General features: G+C 37.8%; 1 protein-coding gene across 1 annotated transcript in view; it reads right to left on the bottom strand.

Annotated features, from left to right (window-relative positions):
- Positions 1-27485, bottom strand: part of LOC140244429 (unconventional myosin-XVI-like) — a 197202-nt gene that overhangs the window by 153100 nt on the left and 16617 nt on the right. Inside the window, exons 4-6 of the mRNA XM_072324068.1 lie at positions 11012-11082; positions 8139-8282; positions 3892-4000 (exon numbers count right to left, since the gene is read on the bottom strand). Of these exons, the coding sequence (XP_072180169.1) occupies positions 3892-4000; positions 8139-8282; positions 11012-11082 (324 nt within the window). The remainder of the gene's footprint in view (positions 1-3891; positions 4001-8138; positions 8283-11011; positions 11083-27485) is intronic.

Below are 27485 nucleotides of genomic sequence, written 5' to 3'. Positions count from 1 at the left end.
TGATAGGTTTCTTCTATTTATTCTGCTGTTTTTTGTTTCAGGTACATCTATCCCTATCTTCTAGTAAATTCGATCTATTACTTATTACCTGTACTACCTATCACCTATATACCCGTTCACAACCTTATCAAAATCTTATTCTTAATTGCAAGTGATCGAGCCATTAATTCAGAAATTGAATTAAGTGTTTTCCCAATGTTCTCACGGTGGGTGAAAAGCATTATGCACATGCTACAGTGCATGTCTGCACAAGCCAGACACCATTGAGTAATAGTCAGGGGAAAATTAGATCACACATTGTTTGGAAATTAATGTGATATTGTTAAGGTCTATGTAGTATTAAGGTCTATGACCTGTCCTGCTGCAGTAGCTTCTGTAGCTTACAGTCAAGTTCAACTTCCTATTACAAGTAATTGACCATATTGCCCAATATAAACTGGATGTTAACGAAGTTGCTGGCACCCCTTGTAGCAATCCTGTGTTATGTCTTTTCGTCCCATTGTGGTAGCTTAGCCTTTTGTGTTTAACATTGCACTAGTCTATTCATTCAATGGAGGGCAGTTGTAGCCCACTGCCTGATTGTGCAAGGATTGATTGGTACCCTTTAACCCGTTGAGGACGAGTTCCGAGTATACTTGGGCAGGTGTCTATGGGAAATGCGTGTTGTAGCAAAATCAAACCGTCCTCAACGGGTTAAGACCAAGGTAGATGACTGTGGTGAATTCAGACTGGGTTTTGACTTCTTGGAGAGAAGAGTCTGAGCTTTGCTGTCTTGAAGTAAAGACCTGAATAAATGTTTGTTCTAGTATCTAAAGTAACCCGATGTCTGAGTGACTATATTATTCCTGTCTCCATGTTCTAAGAACTCAACAATATATTCAGTCTGCCTATGATCTGATGAGCCTTATTCAGCACACCACTGATTCATACTTGTGCTATGTCTTATGTTTGTACATTTGAATGCCTTACTGAACATGGCAGAACTAGACAACTAATCCGTGAGCGTGCACTCAGTTCTTAATTTGTTTATCTTTTAATTCTTCTCAGTGAATCATGAGCCAGTTTTGAATGTGTACGTGCGTGGCTAAAGTAGGAGCATCGGAACATGAACAGGGTAATGCCAGGACTGCTGCAGTTGAATTGGAGAAATAGCAAATACATTTGTTTGAGAACACATTAGGGAGAAAGTAGGTATTGTAAAAACTATTAAATCATGTTTGATTTTCATCCCTTCTGATCTTTGATTCAAACAAATCAAACATGATTCTCAAGCTACGGTGTAACTTTGTTGCAAGGATGCTCTAGAAATCTTCCCAGTCAATTAAACACAAATTCCATCATGCAAATTTCAACCTAATTGGTTCAAATATCTGAAATATTATCACTGTTTAACAGATCTAAGTTATTCTTGTTTAACCTTATTTCAAATAGCATGCAATGATACTGTAAACAAACTTTAAATGATGTCTTAGAATTTGCCCCCAAAGAATTCGGCATCTGGAATCTACTACTGTCCACTTTTGGCAGTCACAAATATGTAATTAGCACTGCCAAAATTCCCTCTCACAGATCGCCGCTCTTCGTCCCTACTTACTAGCTATTTTCAAATTTTGGCCTCCATAAGTCACAGAAACATTCAAATTCTCAAATTGCTAGCTAAATTTGTGACCCCTGCATAAGTCCAACATATTGGGATGTGTACTTTTAACGAACAGTTTTCTTGTGGACACTATATGGAGACACTTTCTTGATCCAAGATCATTAACAAGTTCTTTCCCACGCAAGTCACAGCCTTGAGACGAGTAGGTAAACATTGAGTAGGAGGATCACAGGCAATCAAATGACTCAGGTCTCAGAACAGAGGCAATTTTTGGCCAAAAGAAAAAAAGTTTGATGGGCGTTGGTGACAAGACTGTCGACCCTCAGATCACCCTCTTTGTTTGCACTTCGTGGTGACATGTGGTGGCTCATCTTTTGTGGAATTAGGGTGTAACAAAAAAAAAAGGATTTTCTCGACACCACAAGACATCACAAGGGAAGAACATTTTGTACTGTAAGAGAGAGTGAGACCTTTGCACTGTGGTGTTACCATGGCAACTGGGGTTGGAGTGATGCGATCCTAGGATGATGCTAACTGTTCACATGTTTCACATGTTCAGAAAAAAGGTATGAGAGATGGATGCACATCTGATAGCCTATACCCTGATCATTTTCCAGTAATTAATTTCCCTTTTCGACTACACGTCACTCATCTGATCTGAACATGAATGTTCTTTTTAACACTGTCCATCTTCTGCATAGATTTCTGAAATATGCAATCTTTTTATTCGATTAAAATCAATCAAATCTTCCCATGGAAGAGAAAGAGTTCACTTGCTTATATCAATCATACTTGTGCTACAAGATGTCAGGTTGGTACTAACCTGACCAAATTGTGCAAGGCATAAATCTAGAACCTTCTACAATGTTTTGTAAGATACAATATTTCAGTGATAAACTTCAGTTGACATTGAATTTTCACCCATCTCTCAATAAACCATCTCAGGATGACATGAATTTAGCAGTAACATTTCCTTTCACTCATTTCCTTACAGGGCCATCATTCACCCTGCAATGTGTATCAGTGGAATATCATCTTTGAACATCATTTGATTTAACATTAATTAATTCCATATTACTTGGTTTAAATTTTACTACATTCTCTATCATATTACGAATGTACTTTCAGATGCATTTGACATATTCTGTATCAATAAACATTGTGTTTATTATTGTATACAGTGTTACTGGAAATGACCCCCCCCCCCCCCACAAAAAAGAAAAGACAAAAAGAAAAAAGAATGAATTCAAATATGCCAAGAGGTGGTATAGGTCCAAGTCTTGGGCAATTCCATTTTGCTTCTTCTAATTTAGACCAATTTGAGGATTGTCTCTGGACTTTGTCTTCTTCCAAGTAGGACCACCCCAAGTTCTGATAGACTAGTCCATACTAAAACCAGACCAAGGTATTCCAAGTTTCCAGTCTATGGTCCAAAGACAGACCACAAGTTGAGACTAAGGGGACATTACAGTAATTTCAGCTTGGTGGTATGAAGGACACAATGAACTCTGCTACAATCCTATGGACACTGTTGGAGATTATCTCATAAATACTTCATCCAGATAATCACAGGAATTCCTCTTTACACACCTGGATTAAAGGCCTGGCTCCAAACGCCCTCCTCGGGAAGGTCAAGGGCAAGTTACAGAGGAAGATGACCACTCAGTTTAATCCCTATAAAGGTGGTATAGAAGAGGGTCAAATGGAGAAGACAACCTACAGTCTCCTCCATTTCACCAGGACCTTCTCCAGCATTACAGTCTCCTGCAGAGGAGATCTCTTACAGTTTCCTCCACTTCACCAGGACCTAGCTCCTCCAGTGTTACTTACAGGCTCCCCTCAACCTATAACCCAGGAGATCAAAGAAGTAAGCTACAACCACTGTATATGGCCAGGTGACACAACATTTGCTCCCACGACAATTTCTCCTGTCTTAGTTTCTCCAAGGACTTCAGTTCGCAGTTTGTTTACATTCGTTTTTTGTTGTTTTTTTTTAAATCAGCTATACTAGGAACGTGAATGAAGGTGAAGTTGTACATATGCAAGTACTGCTGCAACATACATATTGTGTATGACTTTGTTCATATTGTGTGTGCTCAAGAGTACACAGAGAATAGTGGAGAGAGATGGACAGAAGAGAGAGTGTATAGAAGCAAAGACAGAAGAACAGACCAATGGACAGACAGACATTATGGAGAGAAGGGAATCGAGATAACATTGCATGAACAAATCTATCAGATCACTTATTCTTTGATAGCTTTATGAGTATGTTCTATGAAATATATACTCACCACTATCTTTCATGTGGGTCTCAATGATGAGTTTAGCCTCAGTTCCAGCCGCTGCTTGGTCTACTGGGAGATTCCCATCAATGTCGATCGCTGTTGGGTCTGCTCCATTCTGCAAGAATGAAGTGATATGATAACAACAACAACAATAATAATAATAATAATAATAATAATAATAATAATAATGATAATAATAATAATAATAATAATAATAATCGTAATAATAATAAATATAAGTGTAATAATTAATAATAATAATAATAATAATAATAATAATAATAATAATAATAATCACCATCATCATCATCATCATCATCATTAAATCATAATGATAATGCCATATTTATCCAGGGTATACAGCCTCTTCAGTGTTGCCAACGACTGCTCTACCAGAGGGCCCTGCCATTATTATTACTTCAGCTTTGCCAGGTACCCACACCTGGGCTGAGAGGGACATGGTGGGTAAAAACATTCTTGTCCAAGGACCTAAGCACTGAGCGGGAATCAAACTTGGGTCCTCCAATTGGGAGTCGGGAGTCTAATGCACTATGTCACATAGCTGCGATTATCAACACATGATCAAACTCTTCTTTGAGTAAATCTATCCATAGCCGCCATATCCAAATCTTCCATGAAGAAAACCTTCATTAGGCGCGGTCAGACTTGCAAAAGATCAAGAAGTTTAAGATCGCGAAGTTTGGTCCATTCGTACGCGTGCAAGAAAGAGTGCGCCGTCCGATGGCTAGTGATTGTGATGTAACAATGCACATCTGAACATGACAATGGCCTCGTGCTTTGGAGACAACGCCCGCAAACAGATCGAGAAGTTTCGCGAGAAGTTTCGCGGGAAGTTTGCGGTCACACTGGCAAAACTTCGAGATCTTAAAGATCGCGATCTTAAACTTCGCGATCTTTTGCCAGTCTGACCACGCCTAAAGTGTATCTCATGATAACATGCTCATTGTGTTTGTTCAATATTTCCAGGCAGAAAGTGAATTGTTTCAAGGGATAGTATAGTTTTGGTTGAGATGGGGAAAATCAGGTTTTAACTTTTTGCAAAATGATTGGTAACCACTTATGAAATATTAAAGAGCATACAATTTCATACAGGAATTCTGAGTTTATTTTATGAAAATTGGTTTTCAAATGGTTGATATCCAAAACAAACTAAAGAAGGTGGTGCTAATAAAAGTTGGGCCCCACCTTTTATTAGAACCTCTTTCTTTTTGGATATCTTTTAGTATGTTTTTTGTTCACTTTGTAGGACAGTGTAGCTAGCATTTTGTATGCACAGATGTAACCATTTTTAGCTGTAAATCTCAGGATCGGCCTAGTCCAGGCTAGAAGGCACATAACCTTGTTTTTTGATATATACAATGTTCTTTGATTGTTTCTTGTTAATTCAAGGGTGCTGATTCCAAATCTGACTGATGCCACTCGCGTAACCTTGAGCATTTTCGGCCTAGCCCTAGAAAGACCAACAGTCTATGCTGAACATGCCACATACTGCAATAATTGCCTCCATGTTGTATTTTGTCTCTTGTCAAAATGTTACAGCTAGTGCATTTTTCCTAAATTGTTCCAATGTTCTCAGTATGATAGTTCTTATATTCTTTGTATTATACTTTTTATCAGTTGTGGAAATAAAATGAAATTAAATTAAAATGAAATACAAAACACATCCTAGTTTGAGATAAAACAGTAATGTAATGATAACATTTGGTGTGTGGAGCAAGTACTGTTTTTGGATTATTGATTGCATTATGAGTCACAATTACTAATACATATTATGCCAATGAAGGATGTTTGCACATTCTATTTCACTGCAAACTAGATCAGATGAATTGCTATGTCACAGGCCATTATGGAATGTCACAATTGTTGTGACATTGTTAATTTTTAGGAATGACTTTCAGGCATTTACTGCTTTATTGAAAAAGGAATTCAAAAGTTGCTCCATGCAAGTATAGATTGTGTGTTTCCTGTATTACAGCAGCAAAGAAAATAGCACGCCACAAAGGAAACCTGCCCTGTAATGGAGATCTCAAGCTAACAAGTCATCCAGGCATCGAGTAAGTGGTTAATCAGGCTTCTAAGTATCCCCAAGGTCTTACGACTCCTTTCTCGTGTTCGTAACGCGGTGGTAATGCCCTGCACCCCTTATTTCGTTAAGGCGAACGAACGTCTCGCACAGCTCGCAATCCCACGCGGTGCTTTCGCTTTCCTCTTTCGTCACAAGCTTAACGTGATAATGCACTTTGCTACGTCAAATGGCAAAAACACATGACTTTCTGAATACCTGAAACCAAGGTGCATTAAAGCCCCAGTGTAGTATTAGTGCAAATGGATTATTCTGGACAAAAAAGGGGGACAGGATTGTGCCCCAGCCCAATACCTGCTGCATAAATTCCAATTGTAATGTCCATATTTGAACAATCTATTTGTGATAACTTTCAGAACAGATTTAGCTGTTGGGACAGTAGTGACACAGTAACAAATACTAGCCTTTTATTGTAAGCAATACAATTTTTTTAAATGATTTCCTTAAAAAAAAATATATATATATATATGAAATCTAAGGTGCAACTTTAACTTTCGCTCATTCCATTGGGAATGTTCACCGAATGTTAGACCTTCCTGAAATGTCTTCAGCATAATATGATCAAGTTGTACAACATTGCAATGATTGGTTTCCCACAAAATTTGAATCTGCACAGTATGTATTATCAATCCTGTTCATGCAAGAAAGGTTTATAGTTCAGTGACAACTACAAAGTATGATGTCAGAATTATTATCTCAAATAAGATCATGCAAAACAAGCCATAATGTCAGCTCTTAGATGACTAAGCTTATAGTGCATTTATTTACAAAGCAAAATGGAGGGGGAAAGAGAGCTTGCACAGGCATTAAAACAGGATTTGATAACTATCAATGAATTGAGGGTTGTATGTTTTTCTGGCTTAGATCTTCAAAAAGTACTAAATCCAAACAGGAAAAGTTGAGAAATGGAGACCAAAATTTGCTTGGTGTTCGCAATATGAAGCAGGAAAAGAAAATTTATCTTCATAAGTTGTGGGATTTCCATTGCAATGCTATAAAATAGCAATATCAATTAGCATATCAATTTCTGTGAAAACTGGAGTAACACCTGGCAAAATAAGACTAGCAAACTATATTTTGTAGACAGGGAGTTCATGTAGCTTGAAGGTGTGATCAAACACAAGTTGGTACACGTCACTCAAAATCTTATTAAGTCTGCAAATGCGGATCATCATCAAAGTGCTGACTGATGCAATCTAGTTTCTTTCGACGCAGGGTTTGAATCATATGAAGCTGCCACCAAATTACACTTTCATTTATCTTCGCTCATTTGTGGCATTGTGTAACCAATACTCTTCAATCTATAGAGAGCCCCCGGACCAATTTGAAGTAGTCACCGGCACTTAACGAGGAGGACACGGTGAACCTGACAGCCAAGCTCACTCATTAGCACACAGCAGTCCCGTCTGAGTAGACAATTAAGTAATTGGTGAAAACGGAGCACACCACTGGGTTGGCACGGTTACGGCATTAATGGCAGTCTAAGTCCATCTCCCAAGAGGTCAGAAGTAGTCCGCGCCTGCAGGACTTCCTTTTTAAATTTGCATGCTTAATTGATGCTGGTAGTCTGTTTTTTTTTCCTCCCAGGAGTGTGAAAATATACTCAAATGGAGAAAACTATCAAGAGAAACTGTTCTACAGACTGCAAGATTAAGGGTGTCCATTGTGTTCATATGAAGTTGTAAAATGTAAAAAGTGGAGCAAGAATCTGTGAAGGTATAAAGTGTAGAATCATACAAAGCATGGATATACTAGTTACTTCTTTGGGTGCACTTATGCAAATGTTCAGACACCATGGCATATTTAATATGACTTTTTTTAAATATTCAGGATGTCATATCCATCTTAGTCAAAGGTAAAGAATATCTTATTAAAGTAATATCAGATAATTTGTGCACTAAGACCAAAGTGACCTGAGGTAATACAAAGCAGCTAACTTACCTCATGACCAATGAGATGATTTTAGTTACTGCAGAGATGACATCATGACATTTCACACACACTGCAACAAAATACAATTGGCAAACAGGTGAAATAACATGATTTGATAAGAGCTTGCTCCAAAAGGCTCTAAATCCATCATTTTTTAAATGAATTTAGTGCCTTTTGGAAGCAAGCTCTTCTTAAATCACGATATGATGCAACTCACATTCAATAGGAGCTGAACAATCTCGGTGGAGTCGCAGGCACAGGCCGAGTGGAGCGGGGTCCAAAGGTCGTCATCCTTTCTGTTGATGTCCGCACCTCGCTGCACCAGTATCTCGGCAACGGAGAGGTTGTCGTCCATGCAGCACTGCATCAAGGAGCAAAACACATTAAAGGTAGGGGATACCTTTTACAGACCTCCCAAAATGCAGCAAAACATTAAATATGAACCTCAGGGGACTTGTTTAGGCCACTGCTGAGAAATTTGGAAGTCAACAGTTACCTACAATTTGAATAATGCACAAAACTCAACTACTCAGTAGTTCTGTGTGTCAGCCACACTTAAGCCTTTTTGTTGCAGTCTTTTGTATTTTTTTTATCTATAAACACAAATCTAAAAGTATAAGAGCTGATGTAATAACATATAGAGTGTGTGGCAAGAATGTATATAGAAATGTTTGGAAGTTTTGATGAACTTTCTTCACAAAATATACATGATGAACACACATGCAGTGCATGGGTCTGCAAAGGTAGCCTAGTAATGTACTGGAATTTACGGTGAGCCCCGAAAAAAATTCAATTCAAAATCTAACGGTCAATAAAAATGTACTAAATGTTACCTTCCACTTTCAATACTTCATGGGAGTTTCTAAAATGATACTCTCTTCAACATACCACTGTATTTATACAACTCTTCATTTGAGGCATGCAAATGGGATTCCCTACCTTTAAGGATGACCTTCATGACTCAACAAAGATTTTTTTTTTTTTTTTTTTTTGCAGTTCTGTAGGTACAGTTTGCTCATTTTTGGAAGAAAATTTCAATTCTTCACACTAGGCAAGTATATGTTTTAAACCAGCAAGATTTAGCTTCATTCAGGTTCAAGTGCTGCGATTTAATAATTCTGTGTGAATAGCAAGTTGGCAAAATAACATGTGTCAATTCAAACCAGAAAGATTTGTAGCGAATAAAAGATAATTCAAATTCATGAAATTCTTGGCTAGAAAACAGCCCATGGTCTACCCACGGTGCACTTCATCTCGTGGCCGCTGGGAACACGGTGTAAACACAGTTTTAGCTCTATTCATTCATGTAAGTCTTGTGATTTTCAAGATGTGTACGCCATCATGAATCTAATACTGAACATGAGTTGTTCTCCTTAGCATTACAATGTTCATAACCTCAAGCATCAATAGTTTTTTGTTTTTCTTTCAGCATACTTTTCGGATTTATTTGTAATACTTCTTTACATGGGTCTTTCATAAGTCCTTTAAAAGACAACTGCTCTTCAAAAAGTCTAATATCTAGTCAAAATTGCAATGGCTCAGAACTGAAGCTCTGTCAACATATTTCTCCTTGAACTAGTTTTCACTGAATGATATTTTACCTGTTTGTCTTACCCTTCCAATAAAGCATAAATATGAAAATAATTCATCTTTTCACTTGTTGTATCATTAGAAGACATCACTTCATCAGAGCTGAACACTGATATCCATCTTACAACTCTTATACAGGAAAATTCTGTACAAATTCTGTTAATTTCTGATTTTCTGATTTGTCGTGTATGAAAAGAAGATCATGTGCAACCTGTCGCAGTGGTTTTTCACACATAAATGTATTCTGCCTTTCAATATTGCTGAAACTATTCCAGTTTTTTGCAGGGAAATTCATCCTAAACATACAGGTAAATTCAGTGACTGCAGAAATATCAGTGAAGACCTCAGCTGGTGCTTATTTGTGTGCGTGTGAATCTACACAGGTCTTCATTCTTCAGAAAGCAGAAGGTAACAAGTTGCTGTGATAACAGTAATCAATTTTGGATGCGTGGGGAAAACTGACATGTAACTACCCAATGTAAGGAACTTGATAACTGCACAATCAGAGGTGTACAGTTGGTATACTGTTCGTACTCATGCATAATAACATTACATCCTCGGTTTGCACTACATGTCTAATCTTCTCTCAATGTGTTTTTTTTCCCCCTCTTTTTCTCTCTTCAACACCGCAGAGAAAACTGGCAGGTTGCCATGGCAACAAAAGAAAGAAATGAGGTACTTTGCCGAGTTGTACTAAAAATCAATAATGCTCCAAAGAAGGTCATATTCTTTCTCTTCTTCTCTTTCCACTACGTACACAAATTAATCCTCATTGCAACGCAGAGAAATTGATGGGCATCTTGGCTAAAGTTGTTCAAGAGAATTACACATATGCAATATGCATGATTGTTTTGCTGGAGGTGGACTTCTGGAAAAAAACAATGAAAACCAGACAATGCTCACAAAAGCGATGGACTCTGCAACTTACATTAGATAGAAGACATCTTGTGTATCAATTACTATATATTATATCAGCATGTCAATAATGGATGGCATGTTTATGTGGGCTTATGCAAATTCTTGCTGTTTTCTGCTGATGTAAGTTTTAATCAATGAATTGACACATGATCATGGGTATTGTCTAAACTTAAGTATGTACCATGTTATTGGATTTGGTGGTTCAGCACTACATGAACCAAGATGATAAGGTCTAGTTTGAAGAATTGTTAGTTGTATACCCAAGGTAAAACTGACCATGGTACACTGAACAAATGCATGCAACAAAAGCTATCTTTTTTTGCCATATAATATGTAATAATTGCTTTCATGAAATCTTAGTTAATATTTGAAAAATACGTAGGCCACCCCTACTTACAGAGATACAATGAAATGATACATCACATTCCTTTTGACACAGATCATAGAGATGGCATAGTTAATTTTTTTCTTAAATATAGATAGCGAGATATATTTCCCCTTTCATATATTTTCCCTTTCATAGCACTTTAATTCAAAGAGTGACTTATACCATGAAACTGAATCAATCAAAAGTGAACTTACCTGATGCAGAAGGGTGACTCCATTTTCAGATGATGTGTTTGGGTCACCATTTTGGTCAAGAAGAGTGAGAACTGTAGGCAAAGAAAAATTGAATGACAACACAATTGAAATTCATGCTGTTTTTATAAAAGATTTCAGATCTAAACAAAATTGATGAAGTCATGTATATTCTAGTCTTGATTAATCATTATCCTGAATCATTTCAGGAAAACTGTAAAATTTATTAATCTGCATATGTTTTAAGACTTGAAATCATATTTACAATATTTCTGTAATTATTTTGTGGTCATTTCTCAATGTGAATAGGCATCTACAAAATGTGAAGAAACAGATTTAACTTCATAAGTCTGACACTAAGGACAAAAATTGAAATTTGCCTCCCTGATAAAATTGGCATGATAAATACTTATTAAATACTGTAAACTTTTGAACCATGTAGAATCAAGCATGGTGCACACCCATCTGTCAACATTGACTGTAAAAATCACGATAGCAATTACTATATAAACAAACATGTATAGTTTCACAATTGTTGTATTTTCCAAATTTCAAATTCATTTAACCATAGAAGGAGATTTTTGAGCTCTTGGCTTTATCTTGATCATAAACAAAACAAAAACACTGATCTCTCAAAATTGCTGTCATACCATTATTGATCATCATTGACCACTTTTCAATTGAATTAAATTAAATTTTTTTCTAATTTTTCACCAAACGATAACATACACTTCACTTCTTGGTGTGACAAATTGCAATACAGACAGAGTTTACAGTGACAGTAAAACATTCTAAAATAATATCATTATTGTAAAGAAACAGTGCACAGAATCAACAAGGAGAACAATTATAAATGCACAGTATAAAAAATGCAAAATCTGGAAAAATATTGATACAAAACAGAATATCAATGCAAAACAGAAACAAAAACAAATAATTAGGCATGCAATTTTTCTGAAAACTTCATGAATAATGCAGTCACAATATTGGCATTATCAATTAACCCATTGAGGACAGGCTGATTTTGCTCTCACACACATTTCCATATGTAGACACCTGCCGGAGTATACTAGTCCTCAATGGGTTCTAAACATACATTTAGATTCGGTGTTATGCCCATTCATCCATCCATTAATAGATTAGTTGATCAATCAGACACATCAATCCATCAATCACTTTTTTACTTAATTCTTTGACTGGTTGATCAACTAATTTGTTGGGCAGTCAGTCATTCATTTATTCCAGTCATCACCCACCCATCCATCCATCCATCCATCCATCCATCCATCCATCCATCCATCCATCCATCAGTCAATCACCAATCAGTCAGTCAATCACTCACTTACTCACTCAATCAATCAATCAATCAATCAACCAAGGATTAATCAACTAATAATCTAATCTGCCTGCCATTGATTCAATTAAGTAATTAATCATTAATAATCAATCAAGTAAGTGATCACTCAACCATTATCATGATCAACACATCAATAAGGAATAAATCAAAGTCATGATGATTTTACCAATCAATACAATCATTGATTAATTAGATGACAGTAGTGATCCACTGAATACTTTTCTAGCTTTCAGGCTAGATAGTGTATTTCACACATTATCACTTCTCACCTGCAATCAAGACAACAGCAACAACATCAACAACTCACCAACTGATGTAGAATGATCCTTAGACTCCACAGAACAGTCCACTGTGATGTGATGGGACCTGTTTGCATTGCTAGCCTTACAGGAACAATTCATGGTCCCCTGTGGGATATCTTGAAAGAGTCTGTCACAGACAACTAATCATGACCCTTTTTTTAAAAACACTCCACAGTTGCTGTGCTTTTCAAACTCCATATGCACAGGAAATATCCATGTCATCACAGAAATGTGAACATTCCAGTCTGTTTCTTGTGTTGCAGTGAATAAACACCATGACGATTTCAGAGACGAATACCAATTCTTCAAGAGCTACAGCTGGTAGGTTTTCTTAGGTAGGCAACACGTATTCCATGTTGATTAATAGTTTGCTGTTCTCAATCTGTGGGCAGGTACATTGTACAATACTGGTGTGCATTTGCTAGCAGGCTGGCAAGTTTTTGCAAAACAGGAACATCGATCGATCGGTACGCACTCAAAAACTTGTGGAATTCTGCCTCCGTCCCTGTGATATTTGCAATTAGTTCGCTGTAGTCTCTCGCATCTCTGCACTCTCTCCCAACCAACCTGTTATCACACTCCACTGCTTCGATCATCAATTCTCAAAGACCGCCTACGAACAGTGCTCCTGGAAGAAAAGAAGGCTTGATGCGAAAGCCACTCGAGACGTCATGAAGGCCTTTGAAACACTGCCATGCATAACACAAAGGTCACTCATTTTTCCGTGGGAAAAAGATCGAATGACATTACCGTCAGAAGCGCAGTTCTTGGTATAAATCCCAGAAAGAGGTCATAGGGGATGACATCGTGTAATTTTGGTGAATATTGGTTCAATTTCTTTGGACTGTCTGGTGTCTTTCTTCCACAGGAAGTCACAGCTACTCAGATAACATCAATAAGAAACTAGAAAGCACAGTGCCATATTGCACAAGGGTTGTGGAAGGTGGGGGAGTGGATAGATGTAGCATTTGTAGTAAGGTCAAGGGACACACTACCCCAACAAGCTTCCCCTCAAAGAGAAAGACAAAGGCCAAAAACCAACAATCAGAGAAACCAAAAGTTGCACAAGTTTAGAAACTATTAAAGACAACTTGGTAACTGTAGTATATGTGTTGAGCAGCTCTGCAATTAATTTTGAACACAAATATATTTTCTTCTTTTTTTCAATGAAAGCATTTCTTCAGACCAGTTCTTAGTATATGATAAGAGTAATATGTTTTTGTGTTTTCTCCTCAGTGGATTTCCCAAATTTACTTATCTAATAAACTTTTATTTACAAAGGAAAATAATATCCAGATGAAATTTCCCTTTAACACTGATACTGAATTCAAACAAGTCACCAGTGGTAACTACAGTAAAAGGCAAAATGGTATTGATTTGCCCCTCTCCCAATCAGCGTGCTTGAATCAGCAAGTCGCTCTTTGGTTTCCGCTTGATTAAAGAAGCCAAACCATGGCTGAAAATGTTTGAAAGAAGGCCCATGAAAGCAAAAGAAAAAAAGACAACAAAATAATGAAAATACGAGGCCATTTGTAGCATATTGATATCAGCAGGTTGATGATGAATATTAGAATTATACCACTTTTACAAATACAAGGCTTCAAATTACTCTCTGTCTAGAAGACAGAGATACCAAAATTCCTCCGAATTTTTTCTTCACACTGGAGAATATGTATGGTTTCTATAATGACATCAGCTTTAGATATTAACCTCCTGAACCACTACTAATGGAGCAATACTGTGAACAGATGATGAAATTTCAATAAAAGGCTGGAGAAAGAGAATTCACACACAGAGACAAAATTGCTGACTGCACATCTGGGAGGTTACATCCAACATAGGTACATGTATAGAGTCACTGGAAGAAGATGAACATCAAGAAGTTAACGGAAACTCACATAATACCAGTTTCACAGGTGGAATACTTTGCTTGATTTTCCTGTCGTGGAAAAAAAAAGAAGATGTACTGGTCTTGCTCTGGTTAGATGCATTTCTCCTGCTACTTCACGCAAGGCATTCTGAACTGAACAGAAAATGATGCAAGCAATGCTGCTGAACAAATTCACATATCTACAGGGAGTGGGAATATTCTGGAAGAAAAAAATCCACAAGGATATATTTCTTGTGATAAACAGACATCACAGGATTAATTGAAAAATATCATGTAGTGACCATGGTTGCAATTCTTCGTAGATGGACATACAAGCAGGGGACACTGCTAATTAGCAAAAAAAAAATTCTCGACTGGAGGATTAAAGTCAGGAAGACCGGTAACTCCCCAAAGTATCGGCGCAAGGTTGATGCTGTAGTCTGCACAAACTGGTCCCTTTCTGCTCTCCAAGGGACACGACATGTAGTGATACTCCTGCTGCGAGCTAGACTAGACGCATCCACAAATTGACCCAAAACATATGTAGGAAAGATAAAACAGCAGTAATGTCAGCCAACAATACATGAGAAGTCTGCTGGAGTGATTCTTGCATACTGCATGAAGTGAAAGTATCTCCCGGTTCCCCGGATACCAGAGACAAGTGCTTAGCAACCGAGCTCACCCACGGAGGAGACGGTGTGATCCGAAACCCGGAGAAGTAATTAGTTGGTGTCCTAAGCTCTCTTGGCCATGCATCAAGATGGGAAGATAAACTTTCTTTCAGATGACACAAGAAAGGAAAGAAAATTGCTCTCACCCCCCATGCCTCAGCCCTAGTGTCTCTGGGAAAATGTGTCTTACTTGAGCATATTTTTCAAAGACGCCGCCAACAAAAAAAAAAAAAAAAAAAACAGAACGCAGAAAAATGCTTCATGGCTTCTGACATGAAGGTTTTCGTGCTCTAGGCAAATCATAAATGATCAAAGCAGATCACATTTTCTCTACACTCAGAAAATAACTGTTTTACTCTCTCAGTGGAAAAACTCACATTTTTATGGGGTATATCAACCATGTGACTATCATATCAATCCCAAGACAAATAAAATGTCTTGCTCTTTAAAAACAGGAGAGATAGTACTTATATATTTGTTAAAAGATTGTGATAAAGTTTGTGGTTTACCTTGCACTGTCCAAAAATATGATGTGACAGTTTTGTAGATTTTTGATATGCTGATACTTTTCTTGAATATCTAAAGTATATATAACTAATCTTTAAACCCAGACAGCTAAAAAGTGACTGGTTCAGCATTTCACAAAGAAAAAGAATACCATCTCATGCAGTCATCTTTTCCATCAGATAGCACAATATGGCATGTTGTATTATGGTGAATTTCATCAACGCAAGTCGTCAAGTGGGGGAAGAAGGCATCCGTAGTTTTGATCTATTTTCAAGTTACAAACTTGATATGGAGAGTGGAGACAGAATTGCTGACACCATCACCTGACATATTGATATTTTGCATCATCTGAATTTATAGGAGTAAAATGAGAGAGAGAGAGAGAGAGAGGGAAAGAAAGAGAAAGAGTTGGAGAGAGAGAAATATAAAAGGAGAGTGCGTAATATGGGCATGCATTGCATGTGATGGGATTTGCGACATCTCTATTAAAGGAATGCTGTTTTCTCCATAAGACAGCCAGAGACTGCAGGTAAAACAATTTAAGAAAGCAGGCATCAAGAGATCAAAGTGGAGCACAGCTTTTTGGAAGTCATGTGACTTGGTGAAAACAAAACAAGAAAAGTATAAAGAGGAAAATCACTAATCACAAAAGAGTCTGTTTTTTTGGAATATGCACGGCACAAGTGGTTTAAAGGTAAGAACTCTTTGTATGTGGGCAAGGCCATTATTGGACTATGAATCGAGGTTGGATAATGGTAGCTTGTGCATTATGAATACACTTGGAGAGAAAACACACATCTTTCACTGAATAGTTTTACTATCACATGATATAGCGCTGCTTCCTGCACTTTAAATGAATGCAGGCAATTTTCTGGAATCAGTAGTTTGGGCCAATTCATCAGGAACAAGATGTTCACTTTTACTTGGCTGAACTACATATTTGTAATAAATGATCAGACAAACACACAAGCCATATCTGGTATTATTCTAATTTTTTGTCACACCAGTACAGATATTTTATGCAGCATGATTGCAGTGTTTTGTTTTGTTTCATTTTTTGGCACTCATCACTGATGAGAAACTAGGGTATTTGAATGATTGCTTTGGACACTGCAAATTATTCCTTGTTATAGATACAAAACACAGGCTCAAATTGATATGACTTCAATGTTACTACTGCAACACATTTCATATTCTTCCAAAGACATGTTACCCAGCATTTACCAAAAGAGGAAAACAGCACAGCTTCTAAACCAATCAGAGTCACTTTAACATTCCACAAATGATGGGGAAGAAAAAGGAGCAAAAATGTCACACGAACTTCTGGGAAAGTTTTTTATGGAGTAAAGATATGAACGTTACCACGGAGATGGAAAAAAAAGGCCAGGCAAGAAATTGATTAGCCTACCTGATGGGCTGTGACAAGCATTAGTCATCTTGGAAGAGGAAGAGCTCTCGCCGAAGGTAAAGGGATGATATAGTTTTGGTTAAGTTGGGATTCAGGCTTTAACTTTTTTGTAAGATAATTAGAAACTATGCCATGAAATATCAAAGAGCATACAAGTCTAAGAGGAATTAAAAGTTCATTTGATAAGAATCAGTTTTGAAATAGCCGAGATATTCAAGAACAAAGTAAAACAAATTGGTCCTAATGAAAGGCTGGTCCCACTTTTCATTAGGATCACTTTGTTTTCAAATATCTTAGCCATTTCAAAACCAATTTTCATCAAATAAGCTTTTGATTCCTATGAGAATTGTATACTCGTTGATATTTCATTTTAGGGTTTTTAATCATCTCACATAAAGTTAATACCTGAATTCCCATCTCAAACAACACTAGACCATCCCTTTAACTTGCCCGTGTTCTGTGTTGCCTGCTTCCTGAGCTGGTCGTCCTGAGATGCTTAAAGATCACCCCCTACCCCTCCTTTAACCTACCACCAATAATGCCAATAATATCCCTTCCCCCAAATAAAAACTAATAAAAAGGGCTCCTCTAGAAGAATGAGATCATCAGCTGTTTGTTGAGCAATTCCTTATCTTGATAAAATTCATAAACATAAATGTCAGGGCCACACTAAAAATTATTTTTCCAAACTGTTTGTCCCACCTACGGTTATTCCTTGGACTGAAAAAGAAGAGACATGTTTAACCCGTTGAGGACGGTTTGATTTTGCTACAACACGCATTTCCCATAGACGCTTGCCCGAGTATACTCGGGACTCGTCCTCGACGGGTTAAAAAAACAAAACAAAAACAAAACCAGAACCCTTTGTCAAAGTTCTCAGCTATTTAACAGTGCAGTTTTTCAATGTTATATCCCATTAATACAGATATATATGATTTGAAATTCATCCCCCCCCCCCAAAAAAAAAAAAAAAAAAATCAACAAGCACCACTTTAAAGACAGACATGATGATATCAGTCATTTTCAGGAAAATGGACTTTTCCAACTCATATCACCCACACTTACCTTTTGGGTTGATTTTAGGGGGTGATGTTCGTTCTTCCGAAGGCTCCCTAATCCTAAAATGAAATATGGTTCATTATATTCTAAAGGTTTGTTATTCTAAAAGCAGTGGAAACCTGCACATCTATACAAAATATTTTTTTTTTTCTAATTGGTCACTATTGGTCTGGGCTGTACAATGAAAATTTGATACAGCATTTCTTTACGGGGTTTGATATAAATATTTTGTGTCTGAAGGGAGGAAGTCAACTTTCTTAGAGTGGTGTCTTACTTTGATAGGGTCATGACAGATGACTCGGTGGATGAACCCATGGATAAACTAAGTACCTCTGACCTTGATCGTAGGGGGAAGTAGTTCCTCCAATCCTAACAGTAATCGTGTCGTGGCACTCATATTACAAACTTTCTCAAATGAGAAATATCCCGTCCTCAACGGTGTTTGAAATTGGGTCAGGTCTCCTTGTGGAAAATTGATCGTTTCCTCGCTTTTGTTTCGACAAAAATATTCCCGTGGAGAAAACTAGGAGGTTGGGGTATTGGAAGTGAGAATTAGTGTACACTGAGATGAACTCTGTGAAACGACCTGAAGCAACAGATTAATCTAGAAGAAAGGAGCATGATCACACAAATGTTCAGAAATATCTAGATAGCAGGAGTAAGAAATCATACATGGACACAAGTCATATCACTGTGACATTTGTAGCCTTCTTGTTTTGAAGGTGAAAGTTATCAATTTCTGACTGCCTAGAGATACATTTATTAAAGCTATTACACTGTAAAACTGTTAACACAAATACCACGATCTTGTCCTTGTTTCCTTCACACAAACCTACATGTTAACTTGAATATATTATTGTTCATGTGTCCCACATGAATGATAATTTGTACAAAAGCAGTACTGCATTCATATCCAGCTGGTGGATAAGTTTTCCCAATCAAAAACCATGCATGAGGAAATATCAAGCACAATGTGACACCTATTCCTCATCAAAATTGTGTATCTGTTGCATTAGTCTCAAGAGTTCCATCTAAACATGTTCTCTTCTTTTTCTTGTTCTTTAAAAAAAAAGTGCTTGAGGTAGTGGAAAAAAAAACAAAAGAAAAATACAATTTTCACACAAAACATGAATAAAACTTTCCACATCTAAAAGACAAAGGACATTTATGCATTTAGACTTTATACCCCAATGTGATTTCAGCAAAATAAATATGATCAAATGTATGATTCTTGCTGTGGTGTCTGTTGTCAAACTATACTCAATAAAAAGCACAAACCGCGCAAACTTAGTTATATATTTACTATTGCAGGCCTTAGTTCATCTCATGAATATTCATCAATCAACCACTAGCAGCTGCCTCCAAAGGATATCCAGATTCCTGCAGGAAATTTTTTTCCCTCTACCCTCTAAATCCTGTACCTCCGCTTGAAACACTCCCATTGCAAAGCCCAAACCTTAAACCCACATCAATCTAACTTCAATCATCACTAGAGAGATGGCAAACGTATGGCAAGCCTCCAAGGTCAAGAATGTTTTGGTTTTTTTTCCCCAGCGGTAAACAGAAAAGTAGAGATATGCCAAGATAAGCAGGACAATAATGTCTGAAATTCAAATTTATAATCCTTTATCCTAGAACAACAATAGGCATAGGCACTATGTACTCCAGTGGCTTCAATTTAATGCAAATGCCACTAAATCTACATTACAAGAGACAACAAGAATTGATGTGATCATAAGCTGAGATCATAATCCTCTTAAAGCTGATCACCATTAACGATTATTTGTGTTCACACCTTGACACCAACCACAAATTTGGCAACTTTTCCTATGTGTTGCTAACAGCAAGGACATATCCTCCAAGAATGTTATCACTGCCTGGGATACAGTGTCGCTCCTCACTAATACACACACACACGCACATACACAAATTGCTTCCGTTTCCGGGTGGGGTCAATGCTCGTCACTGAAATGTGCCAAATAGGAATCCAAGTCTTCCTTCGTTTACAGATACGATGGAGCAGACACAAATTTGTAGCAAATCGAATTGACTTTTATGTTTCTATGTTAGAGGTGGGCCGGCCACGAGGAAAAGTCCCTGTACGGTCCATATCCTGGATCAGATATAGTCCCTATGGAAGATATCCCACCTAGAGTTTGCTCCGGGAAAAAGAAAAACTGTGGCATAATCTCACTGAGGTACTCTTCCTCTATACTCAAATTTGCACCTGCAGATTAGTCCTGAGCATGAGCTCACAGTTTTTTCTCTTTTTTTTTAACCTTTTTTCACTGTCTTTCTCCTCAATACGGTGATGCTCATGACATGACTTGGAGAAAGTTGTCTGAGAAAGTAAAAGGAGGAAAAAAAAAATTGGAGGGAAAAGAGGAAAGGGAGAAAATTGCTTTAGCTGGAGAGGGATGTCGCCCCCTTCCTGGTACAGTTAATGAGCAGCTACAACCAGTCGCTGTAACTAGTTTCGCTTCCGTAAACACTCTCGGCGTATAGCAGAGTGAAGAGATGAATGCAATGTTATGCAAACAGCTGATATCAAATCTTTTGCCCGACCATTCATGTGACCCGAAGCCACAGTTTTAACCTGCAGGTGATGAAACACTCTTCGGCATTTGACAACTGCCTGGCTGTACGGCAAACCTGTCCTCGCAGTGGTAAAAGGGTCTGGGCGAGGGAGCCTAGTCATTAACTGTGCTGAATATGGGGAATGATTGAGAGGCTTGTCAACTTTCTCCTGCTAAGTGAGAGAATTTCGCAAGTGATGACATTAGCCATGCTGCAGACACTCACATCTGTGCAGAGCACGTCGAAACGAAACAACACCACCACCAACAGATCAGATGATTAGCCTTTCTTCCAGACACCAGATCGTCTGTGTCCCACCTGTACCCAGTCTTGATTAACAACTAGCACATCAGTCTGAATAGCAATGCGCACGCACAATCTGCCTTTTTTCTCATACAACCCCTCAGAAGATACGTATGTCAGTAAAAGGCATACACAAGCGGAGAGAGTTGGAAGTATACATCAATGTAACTTACTGCCTCAGAGACAGGCTGTCTGAAACATGGAAAAAGCATGCACCAGAGAATAACACAAAAGGCATTCCTCCATCACATGTTGACCTTTATATACTGTAACTTGTTGCCCTCATACTACCATACGTGTGGGTGAAGAATGAATGAATTTTTTAGGAAAGAGTACAGATAGCTTAACCCGGTGAGACCGAGTCCCTAGTATACTCGGGCAGGTGTCTATGGGAAATGCATGTCGTAGCAAAATCAGCCAGTCCTCAATGGGTTAAGCTCTGATGGAATGAACAGTTTCTCTCTCCAAGCCATATTCATTGTAGTCAATGCTATGAGCAGATGACCACAACAGCACAATATGTCTAAACTACACAAAAAGGAATGCACGAATGCAGAAAGAAGAAAAAAAGACGGGACAGATAAAAACATCACAAACTCCATCCTAATAGTGTTCTCTTTGTTGACTCTGCAAAAAAGGAAAGATTTTAGAAAAAAACAAACAAACAAACAAACAGTCACTTTTGCCATGGACTTTCCCCAAAACCTATGAGGAAAGACCAGTGCAAACAAATAAAATTGTTCCTGTGAGTAACGAAAGAATGTGATGAATCTGATGAATCCACTATAATGTTAAAATAAAACACTTTCATATCTTTTGAAGATATCACCTTTCAAAGATATAGTGATAACTTATATCAGCAGCATTGAAATATGACTTGCACAATACCAGCGAAAATCCAAACTGAGAAATATCAACGCTAACACACACCAGACAAAAAGAAGAAAGCCATGTAACAAAAAAAAAAAAAATGGACAGAAAAACAAAACAGAGAGCACCAATAAGAAATTATGATTGCAAGGAGATACAGATGTAAGAACACCAAGACTGTGTAGTTAAAATTTATAATTTGGGTGAATATGGTAGAAATAGAAAAGTGAGACACTTAATGACAAAGATGGGTGATAATTCTTTCAATTAATTTTAGTTAAAAAGTTGCATTTGGAACTGAATCTTGATAATCATAAAACTTTTAATGTAATTTTAAAGGACAATACAAACAATAGGCTATGAAAGAGGGATTAAGATCATTCCTTCACTCCATAACATATTATTTGCAAAAGCTAAAACTTCACTTCATAAAGCCAAAGCACTTCATACAGTTATCATTTTCCTCCCTTTCTATTACTGTGAAAGTGGATATTTTCGCGCGACTAATTTTTTGCGCTTGGCCAGGTAAGAAGCATTTCGCGTGTTTTCAATTCCATGGAATCAAGACATCACGCACAGGGACATATGGCAAGCAAAAATATTCGCGTGCTTTTATTTTCGCGCTAGTTTCTAGTTGTGCGAAATACGCAAAAATTTCCACTTTTACAGTATATGGATATCAATCATCCTTCCTATATATTAACCCATTGAAGACTAATTCCAAGTTTACTTGAGCAGGTAACTATGAATAATGCGCGTTATAGCAAGATCAGCTCATCCTCAACAGGTTCATCTTTCCCTATCCATCTGTCTCTTCTCTAGCTCTGTCTCTCCCTCCTCTTTCAATTCCATCTCTTCTCTATATCTCTCCTTCCTGTCTCCATCTATCTTTCCTCTCTATCTCCCACCTTTCTTCATCCTTCTCCTTCTGTCCCTTTCTCCCCCCATTTCTCTCTCTACCTAGACCTTGCTTGCTCCGTCTACATCACACTCCTCTATCATTCCCCTCTACACGTCTTAACCCCCTCTCCCTATATCTGTACATCTATACATTCCTCTTTCTACACCTTTCTTCCTCCCCCTCATGGAACTTCTCTTTCTACATGTCCCTTTTCCCTCTATTACTCTCTTCATCTAAACATCCCTTTTTCTGCCTCTACCTCAATCTCCTCTCTCTTTCCCCCTGCACAAATCTCCGTCTCTATCTCTTTTTATACATCATTCTTCTTTCCAACCCTCTCCACCATTCTCTGTCTTGATCCCTTCTCTTTCTCTCTCTATACCTATCTCTTTTCTCTCTCTATTTTTATCTCTATTTTTCTCCATCTCTACTTATATTTCCAAACCTCTCTTACCAACCTCTGTCTCCCTACTCTTTTTCCCCGACACCTATCTCTTTTTCTTTCTCATTCCATCTCTTTCTCTGTTTATATACATCTATGTATTTCTCTTTCTAAACCTATCTCACTATACATCAACCTCTGTCTCCATTATATCTCTTTCTCTCTATCTACTTATTAATACATCAAACTATTTCTTTTTCTAAAAACAATTCTTTATATCCCTACCTCTTTCTCCCGATACCTATCTCTTTTATCCCTCTCTCTGTCTACTACATCTACTGTAAAACGAGGAATGTTCGCATGTATTTTAATTTCGCGAATTTCGCGAGCGCCAAGATTCGCGAAATTAAAATGCACGCGAAAGTTCTTGTCTACACTATATACATTGAATGCCAGTGGCAGCTTGCGAAAATTTCATGCCGCAAAAAAGGCCGTCGGCTCCAATTCGCAAAAAATTCATGCCGCGAATACATGTACATCATGTTTTACAGTATATTATGTTTCTACATCTCTCTTTCTGTAGTTATCCCTTTCTCCATTCAGTCTCTCTCTCTTCTCTATCTCTCCTTTCTATATTTCTCCTTCCATCTACCTTGCTATCTGACAACTACTCCATCACACCCAAGGTCAAGTTGGTGCCAAGTTCCTTCCTCAAAGCATTACGAACCTAAGACAAGAGACCACCTGGAAGTTTGTGAGGATATGTGTGATTTCCATCGTGGTCTTGAACTCCTTTTTCGTCAAAAGTGTTGACAGCTTACATCTTCATCGTCACCAAAATATAAGCCATACTGATCTTGCAATGATTATCGAGTGAGTCTTCCCTAAAAAAAAAAAAGAGCTGAAGTTATCAGTAACCACACAATCCAGTATGTCAGTAACCACACAATCCAGTATCAGGGTGTTCAGAAGCAAAAAATTTATACTACAACAGTATAGCTATACCAAAACGGTATATCTATATGATGAATTTATATGTCTGAATGCTAACGAAACGATGTAAATTGTTCAACATATAGCGAAATGACGATCAGAGCTTCTTTCGAACTAAAACTCGATAACGAATCAGCATTCCATCGTGTCCATTGTGCATCTGAACGTACGGTGATCATAGAACGGTATAACTGGGCGGGGCTTAATGGGAGCGAGCACGAAAGGTGACCTTATACCTGTCACTCATGACCATAACAACATGCGCAATGAGAAACTGCACATTTATATGACATTTTTCCGGAATAGTCGAAATTAGCATTTGAACAGTCTGTCGGCTATACGATGATTCTTTATACGTCGTTTCTTTATCGAGTTTAGGTATAAACTGGCTTGCGTCTGAACAGGGGGTATGTCAATGAGCTAACTGCCAACTGGTTCCTTTACAAAAACACACAAACAGAGAGTGAACAAAAAAGATACCCTTTGAATGACACTGCATCTTATGCACACGTATACATTCCATTTTTGAGAGACACAACATGATCACAGGAAATTCATTTTCACATGTATCCACTCAATCTTTGCAGTATCTGTCAAGGAAATTAAAAACTCTCCAACCTTACTTTTGTACTTTACAAAAATGCATCTATGCTTGCAAGAGCCAATGCAGACGGATTGGCATTTTAGTATGAATGGTAATGAGAAGGGGGGGGGGGGAGGAGAAAACACTTTTGTGAGCTACTCCTAAGCATCTCCTGGACTGTTGCCATGGAAACTAAGAACACAGTAGGTATCCTTCACTGCTTAGACTGTGATGGAAATTGACTCAATTATTTTGCCACTTGCGCAAGCAGCTGTGTTGATGGAATGGAATGGCATTGGTGGTAAATATTACCGTACCATGCTGAAATATCTCCAGCTCTATACACTACCTCGTTCATTTTTTTTTTCTAATCTCCTGATTCCATGCAAATTTTGTGAAGATATGAAAAAGTGTAACTACTGTGGTGTTGTGTATAAACCTGCCTTCAAATTCAAATATCTATCCCCATCTCTCATCAAGATGATTGTTCATTGACTCATTTCTATTTCTTCTTCTTCTTTTCTTTTTCTCCTTAGACATCTTCTTTTCATGACAAAGATCAATGATGATGATGATAATAATAATAATAATATGATAATGATAATAATGATAATAATAATAATAATAATAATAATAATAATAATAATAATAATAATAATAATAATAATAATAATAATAATAATAATAATAATAATAATAATAATAATAATAATAATAGTTCTAAATAATTTCTGAAATTATCACTGTATTATGATTACTATCTACATTTAATATGAAAATTCATTCGGAATTACAACTTACTGCAAACCATAATCATCATTTTGTAGTATCAATATTATCAATGTAACAGTATAACAATCATTTCAGTAATTTCACCCTACAGTCACTATCATTCATTCTGAATTACAACTTACTACCATAATCATCATTTTGCATTATCATTATAATCAATGTCACAGTAAAACACTCATTTCAGTAATTTCACCCTACAGTCACTATCATTACCTTGCATTTTCAGTCATTATCTCTATCTTTTTCCTCACAAAGTTTTCTTTTCTACATGTCTTGTTTTTTATTGTCAGGGATTTTTCCTCATCCCTCATATCCTTTTTTTTTTTTTAATATGAACCTCTGTCTTTAAATCTCACCCAAGTCTTCCTCTGATCATTGTTAATATTTTCTTGCCCCTACAGTATTGAAGCAAGTAGATGCTGAGTCAATGTCTCAATCACTGATTGTCTAATCTTGTACAGCAAAGTTTTTAAACAGTGCCCTCTAGCAGACACAAGGGTGGAATCCTTAAAGTGCTAATGGTTAACACTAAATTGGCAGCTCGTGCCAAGCAGGTTACATTTTTGTTTGATACACAGTTCAGGAGGTTCGTGCATTTCAAATTAAAGTTGAGCAAAATGTATATGAATATATTCGACTCTCATATCTGTTATATACAGTCCTATACTATTTGATAAAAATATGTCCAAGTTAAACACTACTAATCAAAGCAAACAGTAAATCACTGAAAATATCTAATCTATGACCCCGTTTACAGTGCGAGGCTCGGCCGCGGCTGAGCCGCGGCCGAGCCCAGCCCCGCTTCAGTGTAAACACGCAAAAGGCCAAATGCGAGGCCAAAATTGGCCTCGCATTTGGCCTCGCTCTGGAGGTGGTCTCGGCCGCGGCCGAGCCCGGCCTCTTCTTGGTGTAAACGCAAACTGGGCCAAATGCGCGGCCAATTTTAGTCTGGCTTCCAGACCCTCTGCCCGTACTATTTCGCTATTCACGATATTAACCCCCTCAACGTGGAAAACTAGTATAGTTTAAGGTGGTTTTGTCCTGCAAAGGATTTTTCCTTTGGCAAAGGCCTTTGCCCGAACGGCGACTTCGTCGCCACGGAATTCAGTTGGCAAAGGGTCTGAAAACCAGGCTATACCAAATTACGTTTGTTTACAAGCAGAGCGCCACTACGACAAAATATTGAAAGGTTTGAATTAAAAGCGCGGCCGAGCCTCGCACTGTAAACGGGGTCTCGGCCGCGCAATTGAGGCCGGGCTCGGCCGCAGCCGAGCCGCGGCCGAGCCCGGCCCCGCACTGTAAACGGGGTCTAAAGGAAAATCAGGCTAGTTATCAAAAGTAACAGAGAAATCTGCAGTCATACACATATCCAAATCATTTAAACAGACTCATGCACTTCATTTAGACAGTAACGGTGCAGGAATGCTGGAAAGATACACAACACCTTTTCATGCTGCGAATTGAGTCCCCTTATAAACACTACAGTATACAGGAGGTGATGACACAACATTTGCGATTTTACAGTTTGCTCCCAAAACCAATAAATTCTTCCCGCCTCCAATACCAAAAATGGCAGCTGACTGAGGAGACACCAAGGCGGCTGAATCATTACGTAATCGCCAATCAGTGATATCACAAAGCACTGCTCACACAATTGTACGCATATCTACAGATCGTAGCTGACATGATGCCGAGTAATAATACTGTACATACAGTACAGAAGCTCTAGTGGGGGACTGTTTGTGCGACAACTGGGGAATTTTGGGGTACCGCAGGATTACTTGTGAAACTGTTAACGACTATTTGCAAATCAGTAAAGCGCAGTAGTTGAGTGATAAGTGCTTGTGGGTAAGCTGATACCAAGGTCACAAATAACAGCATCCTGCTTGGGAAAGATCTAAT

The sequence above is a fragment of the Diadema setosum genome, chromosome 21, assembly GCF_964275005.1.
Source record: "Diadema setosum chromosome 21, eeDiaSeto1, whole genome shotgun sequence".
In the NCBI taxonomy this organism is placed as follows: domain Eukaryota; kingdom Metazoa; phylum Echinodermata; class Echinoidea; order Diadematoida; family Diadematidae; genus Diadema; species Diadema setosum.
Note: the sequence above shows the minus strand (reverse complement) of the source record. Positions and strands in the feature narration are given on the sequence as shown.